General features: G+C 38.1%; 1 protein-coding gene across 7 annotated transcripts in view; it reads left to right on the top strand.

Annotated features, from left to right (window-relative positions):
- Positions 1-20,438, top strand: part of foxp1b (forkhead box P1b) — a 207,722-nt gene that overhangs the window by 94,209 nt on the left and 93,075 nt on the right. For all 7 annotated transcript variants that reach the window (XM_089134368.1, XM_089134366.1, XM_089134367.1 and 4 more), the window contains one exon: positions 10,807-10,973. In XM_089134368.1, coding sequence (XP_088990494.1) covers positions 10,818-10,973 — 156 coding nt within the window. In that variant the 5' untranslated portion in view covers positions 10,807-10,817. The remainder of the gene's footprint in view (positions 1-10,806; positions 10,974-20,438) is intronic.

Genomic DNA, 20,438 nt, shown 5'->3' with positions numbered 1-20,438 from the left:
CGCTCATTTTCTAGTAAACGTTCAGAAAGATGTTTCACTTTTGTGCACAAGTCTTTATTTCGGCACCGACACCTCACAGCTGTGCAATATCCCTTTCTCGATATTGGCTGAGTATGCAGGATGGAAAGTAGGCCTATACCATGCTGTGGTTTGATGTCTGTGGTGAAGAATCTTAGTTGTATAAAACTATAGAGAGGTCATGTGATTCCTGAATGCTGCAAAGTAGTGTTTCGGGGTTACCCTACGGTTCACAAGACGCAAGCTGTGACGTCAAATGTTTTCGTGCAGAAATTAGGTTTTGTGCATGCAAGCTCTGAAACTTTCTGAGATTATACAGCATGTTTATACCCGATAAAGCCAAAACGACTAGTCGATCAGCATGATTTGTGCCTATTGTGTATTTTGTAATCAACAAAGTAAGAATCAGAAAAAGTGTTTATAGAGAGAGTGTGTTAACATTTTCTTGTCATGTATTGACAAATCAGAGGGTAATCATGGTTGTTATTAGATCGTTTGATGATAATTTCTCATAAAAACTTAACAAACTGCAACAGTTGGCCAGTTCTGCGTAGAACTTGCTTATCTTGAATTAAAGGAGTAGTTCACTTAAAAAAAAAAAATGTACTCACCCCCATGTCATCCAAGATGTCCATGTCTTTCTTTCTTCAGTCGAAAAGAAATGAAGGTTTTTGATGAAAACATTTACACTTTACACTTTACAGGGAACCAAATGGTTCAAGGTCCAAATGAGAGTTTCAGTTGCAAACTGTTCAAAGGGCTTTAACGACACCAGACGATGATAAGGGTCTTATCTAGCCAAACAATCTATTAAAAAATAAATAAAAAAGTTTAAGTTTTATAAGCACAAATGCTCGCCTTGCTCTGTTCCGTGACTCTCCTGTTCGAACTCGTTCATCAAAATGAACAAATCTTTTTTTGAGTCATGACTCGAAGGGTGCTAAATAAGACCCTTATTCATCGTCTGGAATAGTTTAAAGCCCTTTGAACAGTTTGCAGTTTGCATTGAAAATCTCATTTGGACCTTGAATCGTTTGGTACCCATTGAAGTCCATTATATGGAGAAAATTGGAATGTTTTTCATCAAAAACCTTAATTTCTTTTCGACTGAAGAAAGAAAGACGTGGACATCTTGGGTGACATGGGGGTGAGTAAATTATCAGCAATTTTTTTTAAAAAGTGAACTACTCCTTTAACCTTTTGCTTTCTTTCTCCCTTGTTTGAGTGTTTGTTTTTGTTTTTTTTTACAATAAGGTCACAGTGAAACATCTTATAAACTTTTATGCGTGCATGATTTTATTTTTGCTATTTCAGATGCCTTTTTAGACCTTGTTTCATTGCTATACAATTTCCTGTTAATTGTGTAGTTTTGACAAATTATGCAAAAATTGTGAATATATTAAACACGATACATTGTTCGAAATGTAATTGAACTGACAAAAAAGCGAATTCATGTTAGTTTAGTCAAAAGTATACATTTCATTTACTCGTTAATACATTTTATATCATTTCAATAAACATTTTCAAGCATTTAAATGATGCTTCAATTTGCTATATATTTTTCTATCAAGCAATGATGTGCTACTGCAAATTAGGTAGTGAGTATTCAGGTTTCTCTGCTTGACTGTAGTTATGTTGTTGCCTTTTTCCATTAATGCCAATTGACACTATGGCAGTCCAACTGGGTAATTTACCCCCCAAGATAATGTTTCTAATAATACAGGCCCTCTCATGGTTTAGACTGGAAATATTAATTAGACAAAGTTCACGGAGGCTAAACTCCCCATCCCACAAATACGCGGTTGACACATTTCCTCTGCGCAAAAGTCCACGTTCGCTCCACCCACGGGAGGGCTCGTTGCACGAATTTCAAGTTACAATGATTAAAAATATATGACACACTTTTAAATAATATTAAAACAATATGCACTTTGGCCAGTCCCAGAGGATGCGGGAGATTGAGCGCCTTGTTTTCTTTGCCGAGTGCGTGCGGGTGTTTGACAGTTGTAATTTGTCCGTTGTGCAGTGGGGCCTTTTGAGTGAAGGCCTCCTTCCCCACGGCTCGACGCCTCACACGCGTGCGGATGAGACCCGACTCGCGGTTACTGACTCTTCGCTGCCGTGCTAATCATCCCAAGCTGTCTGTGAACCAATCCTTCAATGTCGCTTGAAGGAGAGTCGCTCAGGAGTTTGTCGTAAACCGCTCATATGACTGTAGTTCCACATCCCAAAATTGGCCTTTCTATCCTGGTAGCGGCTGCATTAAAACTCATTAGACTTTTTCTTATTTACTTTGGTCTCTATTGGCTGTTTCGCTAAAAATACCGTGGCCTGCCTTACTTTTGTGCGTTCCATCATATTCTTGGCACAGCAGGGCCTTAAACGCAGCGCAGACTTTGTCGTAAATTCATTGAGGAGACCAACTGTTTTGTGTACCTCTTGAAATTATACATCTATTTAGCCTCTCCGCTGGAGTTGTCTTCCGGTTGACGGCATCCTGATTGTTCATTTCTTGTTCATTTCTCAAGCTTGTAGTGTGATAATGGGTTCTTATTTGTTTGAATCATTGTGCGATGATCGTCTGGTGATATGTTTCAATCTGGATTTCACGCGCAAGGATCTTATTACGTTTCTCTCTATGTGTAATAAATATATGTTTAGAACCCTGTATCACTCGTTGTTGTACTGTAGCTCTTCAGAGTTGGGATGAATCAATTTGGAGAGGTAAATGAAATGAATGTGAGCGGTTGGACTGAGCAAGTTAAAAAAGCATCCGTTTCTGAAACTGAAAAGGCCTTTTTCAATGGTTCAATACTTCGGGACTTGCCACTTAGCAGAACATCTTGAAAAACGACCTCTTCTCTTTTTGTATATATATTTTAACCCGTTGGGGTCTGAGGTGTTTTCTGGGCCCTGACGGTGTTTTGACTTGTTCTTTTTTTCAGTTACACTCATAAAAAAACAAGGAACTTCTGCTCACTATCAATACTTGCAAATGAGTATCAATTTTCTTTTAGCAACGTTTCAGTCTCACGACCTTTATCAGGCATATCATTCAGTTACACTCATAAAAAAATGTTCATGACTTAGTCATATTACACAAACTTGCTACAGTAATCGTTTATTCCTGTGATGTCAAAGCTTAACTTTGATGATAAACATCATCAACATGACTGAACATGATCCTTAAGAAAACATTATAATATGCAGTTTTGGTACTCAAGTGACATTTCTTATTATTATCGATGTTGGAAGCAGTTTTGCTGTTAATATTTTTATGGAAACTATGTAATATGTAAAAGTCTTTACTGTCAGTTTCAGTTTATCCAGTGCATCCTTGTTGAATAAAAGCATGTCTAAGTTTCTGTTTTCAAAGAAAGAGATTTTTGCAGTCAAATTCCCCAAAAGGACAAAAGCACCATACAAATTGTCCATATTCCAATTCTTCTGAAGCCATGCATTTGGATTGACTTGAGGTTAAGTCCCTTTTAGTTGAACTATCCCCTTAAGAGAATAGTTGTTTATGCCTCCACCACGTATCAAATACTTGTTTTGTACTGACTTAGTCAATACCATTGTGAATGTTAACAGTCCAATCAAACTCGACGCATTGTCATTGTAAATGAACCCACAGCCACAATTGATATGTCCCAAGCACTGGTTACTGAGTAATTGACTGGTAATGTTTAACTGGTTTTACAAGTTTCTTGTTGCTGTTTTCGTGGAGGCAATAAGGATGATGCGGCGCGTCTGTTTGTTCCGCAGACCGAAGCCGGACGTATAGGAGGAACGTGAGGTCCTGTTGAGTGACACATTCCCACCCCTATCTAGTTCACATTCACGTTGACCGTTAGCAGCTGTAGCCCACCCGTCCTAATGCTTCTTTAAATGTCAGGAGAACGACTGTTTGTTTGTCTCGAGTTTGTTTGTTCAAGACGGGCTGCATTTGCATTGACCTTGCTATCCATACATGCTCGCCCGCCGCCTTCCATTCTCTCCGTTTCTCTAAAGAATGTTTACATTTCGGCTCGCCCTCTGTGTAACCTATGGGATCTGTTGATCATTCCACCTGGTTAATGTTAAATTGCTCTTTGCGAGAAGATGTGTTTGTTCATAAACAGAAAGAAAAGGCCCTGTTCTCCCCCTTGTTTACCGTAGTCATGGCAGCAATCAGTTATTAAACAAATAGCGAGCTTTGTTTGTAGGAGCTGCCGGACCGGCATTAGCCCTACAAGGTCTGGAAGCAAACTGAAGAAAGCACAAAAGAAAAGACGAAACCCGTCTGTCCAAACGCGGTGGGGTTTTGTTCTCAGATTGCCGCCTCAGTAGTGTCGAGATATGTTTCTGGCCTGGAGAGGCCCGCTGAGATTAGAGGGGCTGTTTGGTCTCACTGTGAGATCTACTTTTGGCAGAATGTCATTGCTGCTGTCATTTCCTCTTTGAGAGGGTGACGAGCAATTCTTTTCCACGAGGGCGAGTTGCTAGCCCTGATTGTGCCAACACATGTGAATGATGCAAAGTTGTGCCTTGAGACGGAAGACCCAAATCGAAGGTAACACAGTGTTTGTATCTAGCATAGATAGTGATGGACATACTTTTGAGGAGGCTTGATTGTGGTCATAAGTAAACCTATTTATAAAACACATTATTTTACTTTAAAAAAAAAAAAAAAAATTTAAATGTACCCCTGGGATTTATTTAGTGTGTGTGTGTGTGTGTGTGTGTGTGTATGTCTATGTGTGTGTGTGCATACATGCATTTTTTTTCAATTGTAGTCTTTTAAAAAGGCATCTCAAACTAATTACAATGTAGAGTTGTCAAAAATATAGATTTTTCGATACTTATCGATACCTAAATATCTGAAACACTTTCACAGGATACACATTACCAGCTCTTCCTTACACACTCGTTTCATTTGGTCTGGAACTGGATGAATATTCATGGTTTTACAAGGTTTAAATTTCAGCATGGGATTGCACGTATTGTGCATAGTTTTACTCATTCCCTCAGATTTTGTGCTCATGCCCAAAGTAGCGCACATAAAGCCAAATATATATATATATATATATATATAAATCAGTATAATGGATCTGTGTGTCAGGTTTTAAAGTGACAGCAGCCTAATAAATCGGCTGCCAAATTATGAGAAAATATTAAAAATATCTTTATGGTTTTTCCCAATGGTATCAATGTCAAAAATGTGGCCAGTGAAAATGCTGAGTGGTTAGTAGCTTTAGAAAACCACTATCCACAGTGGCTGATGAGCAAAAAAAGTTTTGTCAAGTACTGTGTTTATATAGTTTTGATTATTGTTTGTTTTGACCAAATAGTCTAGAATTTTAATATTGTCCATTTATTGATTCATTGACCATAAATTAAATAATTATCAGCTTATCAATATCGACCAGATTCTCTATTTCAGTTCATTTCTATATTCAAATGAATAATTCGTAACACTTTATTTTACAGTGAGGTTGTTATATATGTTAAGGCTACGTTCACACTGCAGGCTGAAACGACCTAATTCCGATTTTTTCGCCCCTATGCGACCTGTATTTGATTTTTTCATGACAGTCTGAACGACACAGATCCGATCTTTTCAAATGCGACCCAGGCCACTTGGGTATGTGGTCTAAATCCGATATGTATCCGATCTTTTGAAATGCGACTTCAATCTGAACGGCCAGGTCACATATATCCGACCCGCACGTCATTGCACGCACCTGTAGCCAGCCAATACACGCTAACTCCAACGCGTTTCTGCACTGTTATGGGCTTCTGCAGACGTGTCTCTTCCCCGGTGTTGTGCCTGAACGTGTTCAATGAACGATAGTGCATAAACGCGTTCATATACTATTTACTGCCTGATGAGCATTACTGTGAACACGTTCATTCTGGTGTCTTTGAACGTGCGATCTCTGTCAGTTTAACTTCGTGGGTGCCAGATTTCTATAGAGCCTTCCAGGCGAAAACCTGGCTAAAACATTTAATGCATGTAAACATGTAAACGTAGCGAAAAAACACCCAATCTGGCAACACCAGCCACCAGTGTGACACCGCGGCCGCCGGTGTCAAAGCAAGGAGCGCGGAGGACACACACTATCAATTAAACGGGTTTTATGACGAGGTCTGTGAGGATCGGAAAAATCGAACATTTATGTGCAAACTTTGCCCGTCGATAAAATAATTGTTGTCTGTGCTTGTATATGGGCTGTGGCAATAATAATAATAAAACAAAAGCTCGCAACAATATGGAAAAAAAGAACTATTCCGCAAACAAGTGACGTCGTTGACCGTTGAGTACTCTTCTGCGCATGCCGGTCACTTCTGGGTCATTTCACGTTCACACAGGAGATCACAAAAGATCGCATTTAATTGGAAATGTGAACGGCCTTGCAAAAAAATCGAATTTTTTCAAAAAATCGGAATTGAGCATTAAGCCCTGCAGTGTGAACGTAGCCTTACATGTACTTACCATAGTAATAACAGTAAATTATGCATAAACATGCAACTAACTCTATAGTACTTGTTGACAATTAGTGCTCAATACTTAAATATATAATTACACTGTAACAACCATATAATTTTACCTTTTGGTTTGTGTCCAAGTTCCAAACAATACTGCATGGTTTTGTAATATATAAATAATTTTGGGGTTGAATTTCAAGCACAACTATATTGTCATATAAACGTTTAGTGTTCAAAAATGTCTTAGCTGTACTGTAATATTAGGTCATAATTTTGTTCATACTACCCATAGCCAAAATACAACTTTCTGCATTACTCATCATGAATCCTTGAGAAAAGATAAACCTAAAGATGCTCTCACACCTTTTCAGTCGAACAGATTATTGTGTTGTCTAGACAAGCAAGCAACAACTTTGAACCTAAACAAAAGTGTGATCATGGGGTTTTGTCGACCTTATTGTGACTACTTATCTGAAGCGTAAGAATGTTGTGCTTTTGTTGAGCGCTTGTGTAAACAGGGGTGGTGTGAGAGCACAGACTTGTAAGCGCAGGTGGGCTTTCATAACTTACCGGAATGACAGCATCTTTTTAACGTTGGTGGAGTCTGCTTTCCGGCCTGGTGCACGGCACACACAAACAAACTCTCGCCATAAACACACTCGCAGTCAAATCCTGGGAAATAATAAATAAGGGATAAAAGCTCTTGATTTGTCTGTATCTGCTCATGCTTTTATGTAGGCCAGGTGTGGTGCGCACATGATTTGGTGTGTGTGTGTGCTCGCAATATCAGATGAACCGAACAAAACGTCAACACGCACAAATTCTGACCTTGTTGTACTATCTGTTGTTTGTTCCAAACACTTGTTGTGTTTAGCAAGCAAGCGTTTTGTGGGGAAAAGGCGCAGACATCTGATGATGGAGGTTTGTTTGGTGGGTGCCTGATGGCGGGGGCTTAATCTCAGGGAATTTCCATTATTTTGAAGTTTTTGCCTTAAGTCTTTGTTTTCTTTTTCTTTTTATTTAAAGCCACCATAAACACTGTAAACAAACCCATCTGTTTCTTGTCAACTCTTGTTTGTCTGTTTTTTATGTGTATGCCTTTTTTGTGCCCAATTCAAGACAGAAAATCACAAGCAAGGAATTGCACTTTTGTTATCAAAGCTGGAATCATAATGATGAGACACTAAAACAATAGCTTAATTCATAAAGCCATTGACATTATTAATGCCCTTCCACTAGATTATTTTTTTCCCCCTCCATCTATTTGATATTTGTGATGGATAACAGGCATTTTCTTTCATCCTTTTTTTTTTATATCGTGATATTGCTGCTTTTGAATTATTCCATGGTGAAATTTAATGAGAAACTAGATTTATGGGTTTCATTTGTTTGTCAATTCCGAAATTAATTGGGTGTTAATTTTAGCTGGCCCTCTTCAGACGTGGAATTGGGCGCGTGTGCATTACTTTGCATTCGTTGCAGCTTCACGTCTTTATTGTGGGTCACTAGTTTCGCATACATTAAAATAGCCCCCCGGCGCATTCTCATGATTACTTTTAGAGATGCCACGCATTCGCAAATTTACGCCCTTCCTTTATAATTATGAAAATTTAGTACGGAATGACAGTGCATGCATAATAGCCATTATCACCCTCTTTTATGGAACACAAAGAACAAATGAGACCGTAAAAACGTAAAATAGACAGAAAGGGGGAGAAGCTTGCTAAACAAGCCACAGCTTGTTTGTGGGAGTACCAGCTACTTGGTCCGTTTATCTCTAATTGAAAGGATGATTTTGAGCATAGAACAGTTTGTTTACACATGTAATTTATTTACAGAGTGTATTCAGGGTGTTTTAGAGAGAAAACTAAAATATGTGATTTAAGGGGTTATGAAATGGACAGTGCTCCCTGAGATTTTAGTCATCAATGTAGTTCAGTATGTGTGTATATACATTTACATTTAAAAAAAATTATATATATATATATATATATATTAGTGCTGTCAAACGATTAAAATATTTAATCGCATTAATGTCCTAGTTAACTTGCAATTAATCGCAATTAATCACAAATTTTTATCTATTCTAAATGTGTCTTGATTGCTTTTTGTCCCATTATTTTTTTTTTCTAATTTTAATGCTCTTATTAACATTGAAAAGTGGATTAGCAAATGTTTTTTATTGAAAACAACATTGGCATATACCGTGTTCAAATTCACACTAAAATTCTCATTTGGAGCAAATAATCTCTCACACAATGCAATGCTGTCCATCAATAAAAGGGTGAAAGAAATACTGATGAGATCCTGATATTGACGAGGGGATGGAGAATTTGGCAACTTTTTAAAAGTAAACTTTCAGAATCTTATTGGCATCCATTTCGGCGTCTCGTGCTCTTCATCCACTCAAAACGTAATGTTAACCAACTATTTGGCCGACTCGCTAGCCCAAACGAGTGTGTGTGGCGTGCCTGTTTTGTTTACAATCTAGCGATTTGGTCGATGAAGCAATAAAACATCCTCGCGTGACGCAATCCATTGAAATAAATGGGTTTCATAGCGCAGCGCGCATGCCATGTCCTGTTGCAAAGGCATGTGAAAGAAACCACTAAGTTTGCTAGGCCAAAAAGGGTGTTACTCGCGCGATAAAAATTAACGCCGTTAAAATGGGTTTGCGTTAACACCGTTAATAACGCGTTTAAGTGACAGCCCTAATATATATATATATAATATATGAAGAGTTCAGATGCAAAAGCCTCTAAGTGCCATTTGAAATTTTCTTCTAAAATGATCATTTTTATCAAGCTTGTATATTTAAGTTTTCACTTAAATGGCAATGAAGATTACCTATTAATTGTCATTTAAGTGAAATTACTGAACTTAAATATACAAGCTTGATAAAAATGGTAATTTTAGAAGAAAATTTCAAATGGCATTTAGAGTCTATTGCATCTGAACTCTTCATATATATATATATATTTCGGTCTAGTATAAAATAAATCCATAATTTTTTACGGTAGAAGAACGGCAGCTGTGGTTGCCCTAGGAACCATAGTTATTTCAACAAAAATACATTAAATGTGAAGTGTCACACAGGGAATTGTGGGAATGTCAATTTACGGTTTTTCACTGTAAATCACACAAGCTGTTCTTTTTCACTTTCAAAAACTGTAAATTTAACGGTATTCTACAGTAAAATTATATCACAGTAATTTACCGTATATAGTACGGAAACTTTCTGTTCACCAATTAACAGTTTTGCGCTGTAGCATTTATACCATTAAAATCACGATTATTTTTTACAGTGGGCCCAATTCGTCCCATTGTTCTTGTTCACATCAAAAAATAAAACAGAAGAGCCGCAGCCCTTCGGTGGTCCAGATGGGTCAATCCCCAATGTGTTCTCCTGCGTCTGTAACCGCCTCTCCCCTGCAAACCTGGCTGAACAATTATCAAGCGCCTTATTACTGTCTGAGAGGGTCAGCATTATAAATCTGAATTCTTTTCTATTTTCACCTGCCTATGTGATTAGCACCCACTGCTTTAAGGGCATTCATTCTGCCTCATATCAATAATTAATAAGCCAAGTTAATTTACTTCTGCCCGACTTGGTCAGCTTCATTAAGGTGGTCTGAAACAGGGCTACAAGGCACTCCTTGCCAACGAGGGCCGCGAGGAATGCAAACGATATAAATCTAAGTGTCTATCAGGAGAAAAGTAGTATTTTTGGTGTATTGCAGCCAGGGTTGGTCTGTTAGATGGAAAGCGTTGGAAGAACAAAGTATTTTTGTGAGTTTGAATAGGCATCATGAAAGTGTAATTTATTATTGGAAATATCTTGGAAGTACATGGGAATATTTTCACGTTTGTTTATTTGTGTGCGGGCCCAGGACCGTGGCGTTAACTCAACACCCTGGATTGCGAACGTTTGCTGAGAAGTTTTGATTTTTGAGATTTGTAATCCGATCGACTCCCATACCCTGTTTCCCATTAAAAAGCCATCGGGCTGCGGTTCTTCTGGGAGCAATGCGAGTAAATATATCCATTTCACTTGAACAAGTTTTGTTTGTGAGCGAGTGTGTTTTCTTGGGGCCTCTCTGCTGAGACGTGACCGAGGTTTGGGTTCCCATTCTGTTTTGCTTTTTTGCTGTTTCTTTATTCTTTCAGGCCCAGCAGAAGGTTGGAAAACAAACAGAATATGATTGTTAGCTTCTTTTAAGGGAAAGATGGGGAAAGTGAAATTGAGTGGGACAAAAGGAAATTGACGTTTGCATGAGATTGGTTTTAAATGTTTGTTTTTTTTGTGCATTTCTGCTGCAGGGTTTTAAGTCATGATGCAAGAGTCGGGGACAGAGGCGACAAACGGAACAGCCAATCAGAACGGCGCCGCACCTTGTGTGGAGAGACACAGAGAAGTTCAATCCAAGAGCGCCACACCTTCCTCTGACATCACCGCATCTGACCTCGTGAACTTCCAGCAACAGCAGGTCTTTACTTTTTTCCCTCCTTTAATCATCTGTTCATTCATTCACATTTTGTTTGAATTTTTCTTCCTTTTCCTTTATTCATTCCTTCTGTCTTTTTCGTAATTTCCCTTTTCATTATTTTAATCCATTGTTCGTTCATTAGATTGTTTGTTCCTTCTTCCTTCATTCCTTTCTCTTTTTCATTTTTTAAATCATTCCTTCCATCTGTTGATTATTTGTTCGTTACTTTGCTCCTCCCTTCCTCCTTTTATTTCTTCCATCCTTAATTTGTTTGTTCATTCCAACATACGACCCTACCTTTTCTTTCTTTCATTCTTGCACCTGTCTGTTATTAACGCATGTCAACAGCATCCTTCTCTCTCCTCTTTAAGTGCTTGTAAATATTTAATCGTCGCACCCCCTCCAACCAGAGTACATAAACACATTATTATGATTATTTATGTATATTGAGAGCGGTTTGAATTTTTAAACGCACTAAGTGCTCTTTCTGTGATTGTGTTTTCGGTTGCCAATGTGTTTATCCCGGCATCTGCATTCAGGTGAAATATTTATCAACGGACAAATGCATAGGTGCAATGGAATTTACAGACAGTTGTGTATGTGCCGAGTCCATCCAGGTGCCACAGATTTCACCTGTCGCTTTGTAAACACCCCTAACACTCAGGCTGAAATTTTGGAGAGCTTCCATTCAAAGCACCCGAGCGTGGAGTGTTGCAGCCGTTTTTATTATATACCTAGAGCGCCCAAAGCATCCTCACTCAGACTAAAATAAACAGACAAGCTCTTTCTGTCCGTCACACGACAGCGTGTTGAGCCGGCCAGCATTGAAAAGATCAGCCAGTCGTGTGTTATCTGCACCCCACGGCATGATGGGAGATGTTGTCAAGGGTTGTTTGGTGGGGATGGGGAGCTTCTGAAGTGTCTGTCTGCTGGAGTAACATGGCTGTCGTTGAACTGAGGAGAGCGATGCCTTGGTTTTAATGCCAAACAGGTCTACATGATTACTAGTTTGAGAGCAGAGAACAACCCAAAACTGATTTGTTTTGGTCTTATTTCATACATAGGATATGAAAGGACATATACATAGGATTTGTCTTGTGATTAAGACGTTGGTTACAAACTGGAATTATTATTTAGGAGAACAAATAATAAAATATGATTTTCCCTTCAGTCTTCTAGAGATCAATCTGAAACTAGAGTACATCACCATCAGTCAATGATCTAAAGCATCTGTGATTGGCTCTCGGTTTTTCGCCTTCCCCTGTCCTCTGAATCGCTTCAGTCTGTCGTGTGCTTCTCCGACTTAGCGTGATGTTGTCGGTTCGAAAATCACAGGCATGCTGAATTCATTACCGCAGTCGTCACACAAAACCATGGATACGATTTCAATAACTGCAGGCCACAGTTGAGTAAACAGTTGCACTGAAACTTAATTCCTGTTGACTTTGCCTTCATTCTGTGCCAGGGGCTCAATCTGATTCACTCGGCTGAGACAACAGGGGTTACTCCTCTGACAAATGCAAGGAAATGGAGAGAGAACGAAGGAAGAGGAGATAGAGAGAGGCTGAACACCAGAGCGATTGACCGAGTCAGGGATGTGCACTTGACGCTGTAACCAAAAAATGTTTTGATTTTATCTTTTTTACATTTACTTCATAGTCGTACTGTCACTGTGATGTGTGGAGGAACAGTTGCTTAACTGCATTTTTCAGTAACATACCAGTAGAATAATCTAACTTAAAACTTTCCAACAAGTAGTCACATTTTGCATCTTCTAATTTAAAGACAAATATTTAGTTTAACACCGTGTCCTAACTACACGCGACAGCGAGTGTAATCACAGCCATTCAGAACAGCGTGTGGGCAGAGTCTCTCTGTGAAAGTGCACTGCTGGGCTGCACTTGCATTGGAAATGGGTAAGGACATAATCAAATCAAGAAATAACATTATTAAAAATCAAAACATTAACAAAATATACTCATTGACTAATTTTGTTATCAATTACAGTTGTATTTTTGCATAGAATTCATTTTGAACGCTATATTATATGCTTTCAAAATACGTCATCGAGGTACGTTATCGCTGCACAGTGACCTAATGCCTTCGACAATCAGTTCCTCGTCGTCCATGTTTGATGATTCATGACACGCAGAACTTCCATCCAATGAGATCTCTGTGTGGGCGGTAGGGATGGGCAACGATTAATCGCGATTAATCGCATCCACAATAAAAGTTTGCGTTTACATAATATATGTTTGTGTGGTGTGTGTATAATTAATTTGTATATATAAATACCCACCCATGCATGTATATATTTAAGAAATTTGTGCATGTGTATATTTTATATATATTTATTCACAATTAATATTATATATAAATATAAATATTTGATATATTAATATTAACACATTTTTCTTAAATATATTCATGCATGTGTGGATATTTATATATACAAATTAATTATACACACTACACACCCATATATTATGTAAACACAAACTTTTATTTCGGATGCGATTAATCGCGATTAATCGTTGCCCATCCCTAGTGGGCGGATCTGTCAGCCGCGACGTCGCAGAAATAGGAACCGTTTCTAAATTAGAAACTTCGCGTGTCGCCGCCGCCGCCGCGTCTGGTTAGGACAAACTCTGATTAACATGGAAAAGATACCTTTATCGTGTGTCGCGGTAGTTAGGACACGGTGTAACGCTGTTTATCACTATTTTGGAGTTATATATATTCTTTTTTTTTTTTTTGAAATACTGCTGTGATTGAATTCTAAAATCGGATTTATTTTTGGGAATATTATTTTGGAAATATTATATAATATTATTAGGCTTCTATTGTAGGTCATTTTGTAGTCTAAAAGTCAAAGCTTATATTGTAAATTATATTTAGCTCTTTTGTAATCAGCTTTGATCATTACAGGTTCTTTTTTATGTGATAATTGACAGCTTTTTTTTTTTTTTTTTGCAACACATCAGTCTATTTGCTTGTGTTATGCACACAATACATAAAACATAACCTTTTTAAACCTCCAAAAGCCCAGTTTCTCCCCTGACAAGCTGTTGGGTTTTATTATCTTTCAATTTTTGAAACTCCTACGACTCCTTAAATGCGTGAAAAACAACAAACCTGGAGGCTGACATATCATCTATCCTGATTAGTCGACATAACTGTGAAAGACAGTGCTCATTAATAAAGACGAGGGATAAAATAATTGTAATCTGTTTGATCATCTCGACCTTGACAGGGGAATTTATCTTCTCGAACTAGTCAGATTTGGGGGGAAGTAGACCATAAGCTTCATTTAAACATCTCCATTAGGAAGTCAAATCCCCAGTGCTATTACCTTATATAAAAGAGATGTGTCCCTAAATGGGAGTTCTCTAGATAGAATAGAGCCTTTAGATTCAAATAAAGCCACCTCAAACGTCTTTCATCCTTGTACTAAAGAATTTAGGTCCACTCTTTAAATGGTGTATGCATATAATTCACCAAAATTAAAGGAACAGATCTACCCCTGTCAGCATTTATGCAAAAGATTTCCATTATGGCACAAGCGCCATCTCCAATGAGCAATTCATTTCTCTGTGGTCGACAAGATCGTTTGTGGATGTCCGTAAGATGTAGTTTCAGGAAAAGCTGGTTTAGGGAAAATATCAAAAGACATTGTATAAAAAACTATCCATTTACAATTGTTCATTAATTATATACATATGTAATTAAGTAAAATAACTATAAAAACATGACCTCATGACAAAATGAATTGATCTGGACAGCAAATAGATTTGTTTTAATCAAGAGAGTCCTAAAAACATCATTTATTATATATTTTGTCGTATGCATTACATTCTGTTTTATGCAGCGAGGATTGTTTTAGATGTGTTTTGTACACACGTGTTGTTTATGTACTTTTTAAAAAAAATTTTGCATGTTTTTTTTTCCATCGCTCATTGCAGCAGCGACTGCACCCACAGGAATTTCCCCATTCACAATACAAACATCCTTCCACAGCCACACAACCAAGACAGCCATCTAATAGATCGCATCTCTCATGTGCTTCCCGCGAAAATATGACACAATTGTGGCCCAAACAGGGCATCAGACTGACCTATATCTGATCTCACTGAATGTACAGTACACTCTGTACGTGTACAACTTAAAGCACGAATACATTGACTGCGTTCGTCACAGACTGCTATTCGGGGGCCTCTTTAAAAAGCGTCTTGTCTTGCACTCAGCGAGGCAGAAAGAGAAGTTGTGGTTTTCAGCAACATCTTTTGATGAGGAAGTGAAGATGATCTTAAGAGATAAAGATTTAAAGAAAATAATGCCAGCCTGCACTTATGCAAGCGCAAAACATATTTTAGTGTTTTTTTGTTTTTTTTTGTCTGCTTTCTGCAAAGGGAACCTGTTTGAAGCACACTAAAATAACCGTACAACAAGGATGTTGTCGTACATTTCTGATCCAGGCTAAGTTTATAGGATCATCCTTCTGTTTCCCAGAAATTCATGGCAAAAGGATAGCTTAGATCATTTGGCAAATGACGAATCTGTCAATAATTTGGTCAGATGATTTTGTCGATGGCAAGTCAGACTTAGAATAAGACTAGTTTTGTTGTTGTTGCATTATTCAAAGTGTTGTAAAAACGGTTGAATAGTTGCGACTGTCGTCTCTTGATCTTGAATGCAGTGATGAAACTGATAATAAATGTACAAGACTTTAAAATTTTGTACAGAACATCCTGTTTATGGTCTGTCGGAGGCTGATTGACAGTGACGAGCTCAGCGTAGCTCAGATAATTTGGTCAAGAAGGTGAGACATTTGAGATCTCTGATGCTTAATTGCGTACTTTGGTTTCTTGGATATCAAAGCACTGTTTGAAGCATTGAAATCTCTTCTAAAAGTTTCTGATAGTGGAGACAAATATGAGGTCATTGGGCTTTTTGAATTGCTCCCAATTAATCTCAATGCAGCCTTGGAGAAACTATTGAGATTTTAACTATATATATATATATATATATTCGCATTCTTAAGATTCTACATGGCACAGTTCCTAGTTGATGCACATACAGTATAATCTCTTGCATGTTTAAGCAAGCAGCGATTGCCAGGAATCCTGCTCAGCTGATGCTGCTCTTAAATTTAAAATATTAATGCCCTGTCTCATGGCAGATTTTAATCACATTTTAGAGCACCCTCACTCAAAGGCATGCCAACATCATCTCAAAACCACAAAAAAGAAAGAAGACTAGACATATAGACAGACAAGAAAAACTACAGTATGAGTAAGTGCTGTTCTTTGATGGGAGGGCAAACTCATCTCAGTTCATTCTGACAGAATCATGCTTTTTTTACAAATCATATGATAAGGATGCAATTGGCAAGGGCTTTTTCTTTTTGTTTTGGAGCATGGTTAGGAGCCGGTGAGGTGATGTCTCCGGGTTGGTCACAGGCAGAACAGTCTGAGTAAGCAATGGTGCTTGCATTATGCAATGTGTAGCAAAACCTGGAACCCACCGGAGCGAGAAACAAACTCTGAGGATTGACAGAAAGCATGGTGGTGAAGATACACTGCTGGTCAGAATTATTTGATCACATTATGAAAGAAATGTTTTTCTCTAAAACATATTGGGAACAATTAGTTGGCCCCTTTTATTAAATACTTTTTAATAACAGCTTTGAGTTGTCTTCTATAATGCTTGATGAGTTTGGAGAACACCTGACAAGAGACCAGAGACCATTCCTCCATACAGACTCTCTTCAGATTCACAAGTTCATGTTGGCTCTTGCTCTCTTTAGTTCAGCCCACTCACCTTCTATAGGGTTCACGTCAGGGGCTGGGGCGGTCATTCCAGATGCTTGGTTTTGTGCTCAGTGACCCATTTTTGTTTTAATTTTGATGTTTGTTTTTGGACCGCTTGTTGGAAGATCCAACCATGGTCCGTTACATGATTACAAGCAGAGGCAGTCAGCAGGTTTAGTTTTTTTAATTGTTGGTATTTGATCGAATCCATGATGTCATGTATCTGAACAAGAAGTCCAGGACCTCTGGCAGAAAGTAGGCCCACAGCATTAAACATACAGCAGAGTGTTTCATTTTACACATGGGGTACAGTACTCTTTATCCTTGTATGAGCCAAACCCATCTTAAGTGTTTGCTGCCGAAAAAGCTTCTTCTTTTTTTTTTTTTTCATTTGACCATAAAAGTTTTAAGTTCCAGTAGTGTCAGTTATTTTTCAAATGTTCTATGGACAGATGAAACAAAAAAAGAGCCTTTTTGGCAGCAAACAAAGTCAAATAAAATAATAATAATAATAATAATAATAATCAGACAATCAAATGGTATGTTGATGTATGTATATCTTTTCATATTATTTTAAAAATAAAATGTTTATTTATATATTCTATACAGTGTATTATTGTCAGATTGTCTTTATACATATATTGTGTGTATGTATGTGTGTGCGTATATATATATATATATATATATATATATATATATATATATATATATACGCACGCACACACACATACATACACACAATTAAATACTTTTTAAGTAAAATAAATGTATATATATATATATATATATATATGAAGAGTTCAGATGCAAAAGCCTCTAAATGCCATTTGAAATTTTCTTCTAAAATTACCATTTTTATCAAGCTTGTATATTTAAGTTCAGTAATTTCACTTAAATGACAATTAATAGGTAATCTCCATTGCCATTTAAGTGAAATTACTGAACTTAAATATACAAGCTTAATAAAAATGATCATTTTAGAAGAAAATTTCAAATGGCACTTAGAGGCTTTTGCATCTGAACTCTTCATATGTGTGTATATATATATATATATATATATATATACATTTATATTTGAATTTTGAAAACAAAAACAAGCCTCCAGCTTCCCAATTTTATATATACCATGTATAATAATAATACAATATCAAATATATACACTTTATATACTATATATTATATCACAAAATAGCATATAATCTATATGAAATTGTATGTTAAATGTTAAGTAAATTCCTTTTCTTGTCATTGCAATTCCAATTCAACATCCTCTAGGCCTCAGATTTAAACTAATGAATTGAAAAAAAGAGCAAATTCGTAAGCTCATTCTTAAAAGCATTTTAGCAACCCTACTCAGATGATAGATGTAAGATGAAGAAAACGCTCTTTTTCACTCTCTTTTGGCTTTAAGGTATCTGCTTGTAAACTGTTAATATTGTCAGATTGCACTAGAGAAAGGCAGAGCCTCCAACTTATTGCAAATCCTGAGCAGGAGATTGGTGTTATGACACCGCATATTGCCCCAAATTGCTTTATTGGTAAAACGCTAGTGCTTCCTTCAATTTTGATAATTTTATGGAATCCTTCGTTGAATGGTTTAATTATGTTATCACCCAACTGGCAACATCTGTCTTTATCCTGGAACAGGTGACAGTTTTATTACGGGACGAATCTCTCGTCTGGATCTCCCGATTGATGGCCGATCTGATTCATAATCGTACAGATGGAGATTGAAATTGTACATTAATGTGCTTGTACGTAGAAGAGAGGAGAAATAATTATTTGCAAAGCGGGAGGGAGAAGGAAAAAAAAAAACACAGAAACACGCTCTGTGTGATTCTCCAAAGCCTGCTACAATTGAAGCATATTGCTTTTTGGGATCGTAACTAATTGTTGCAGGCAATATATCCCTCTGGCAGTGCACTTCTCACCCCCCGATACCCCCGCTCATTTACAGCAGGCTGTCTAGAATCTTCAGGACTCAGTCGCATCATCGCAACAGCATCTCTGATCTCCTCTGCGGCAATGAAATGCAATTCGCCAGCGATAAATGCGTCGTCAAGTAGTTTACATCCTGTTTACCAGGTTTGATTGGCGGCTCGGCGATGAGGAGCGCTCCTCCGCAATCGGACCGGCCGGAGCGCTGTGGAGAGCCTCTACGATAGAGTGTGTGCTGGAAACTGCTTTACTAATGGATCTCGGGTCAGATGGTCAGCAATGGAGACAAGTAGTGGAGTGAGTGAATGTGTGTATGCATTTGAAGAGGCTGCCAAAGTGAGTGCGTCCATATGCGTGAGTGGGTGGGTTTTGCATCACTGCATGTGTATAAAAAGGAACATCCTATTGTTCCACTTCCCATATACCCTTGCTTTAAAATGGGGGTCAATTCGTGTGTGTGTGTGTGTGTGTGTGTGTGCATATGTACGTGTTTGCTATGCTGGTACCATTAGTGAGTATGAAGCAGTTCTTATTGTCTGCTGAGGCCGGATGGGCTTTGATGCCAGCGTGTGCGTGTGTGTGTGTGTGTCTTAAAGAGGGGAACTCTACACTCGGAGCAGGTGTTCCCAGCAGCTGTCAGACTGTGGCTGCACTGGGAAATACATCCGTGTTGTTTTAGTATTAGATGGCTTATTTGGAGTCCCGAAAGCAGTAAGGGAGGATTTCTTCTTAACGCACCACTTGAGTTTTCTCATGAAAGAATAACCTCTGTCTCTCTATAATCCTTCACGCTTTTCAAACAATCAAACAACGCTGCGGCGCGCATGCCTGAATAGAAATGCATGACGACATCGTTTCATACTTTTGAAACGTATTAACGCACATATTCCCATTTTCACACGATCTCGATGTAGTCGTCGTCATTGGATCAGAATGTTTACATACAAGCAAATGGAGAGACTATTTAGTGGAGGGCGTTTCTTTTTTGTTTCGGCTAATGTGACCCAATTTATTAGGGATAAAGTTAAAAGATGCCACAATATCATGGGGATACGTTTGAGCATGGGGCTTTTGCAATTTTAATGAGTGTTTCTCTTTAAAAAAAAAAAAATAACTTCACAGAATTAATATGTATCAAGAAAAGTTTTTTTTTCTTTTCTTTTTTTTTTTCCAAGGACCAAAAACTTCTGGGTAATTAATATTCATAGACTGTGCTTGTTAACACCCCCAATGCAAATGCAGTGGAGATCCAATTAACATAGAATAGTCCCTGAGGAATCGGGACGATAAGGGTTAAACGAGCTATTGAAATTGAAACTAGGCCTTTCGGCCCGTTTTTAAAACACTTATTTGTTTCAATAAAACGGTAAGCCCGTGTAGCTGTGCGTTTCTCAGATTAAGGCATCTCAGTTGGGCTCTGGAGGCTCAGAATGAAGGTACTGATGTGTGTGCGCTCGTGGTGCCCACCCGTCACTAATGCAGAAGTGCTGTAGCTGAGGTAGCTTTTATTTCTTATTCATAATCTGCCGGCGCTAGGCGGATAATAGACGTCAGTGTTCATTCAGAGAGCGGCACGTCAGCTAGACCGCGGCTGACGGAGCAAAGTGCTGGGGTTCTGCGCGTCTCTAGCTAGCTATACCGGCCCTTCCCGTATCGCTCCCAGGGGGGCCGATGAGAAACGCACCTGCCGAAGCGCTACAAGGCTTAATAATGCCAA

The sequence above is a fragment of the Pimephales promelas genome, chromosome 8 (genome assembly GCF_988280905.1).
Source record: "Pimephales promelas chromosome 8, fPimPro1.hap1.1, whole genome shotgun sequence".
NCBI classification, from domain to species: Eukaryota; Metazoa; Chordata; class Actinopteri; order Cypriniformes; family Leuciscidae; genus Pimephales; species Pimephales promelas.
The sequence above is the reverse complement of the archived record's forward strand: the minus strand, read 5'-3'. Positions and strand labels throughout refer to the sequence as shown.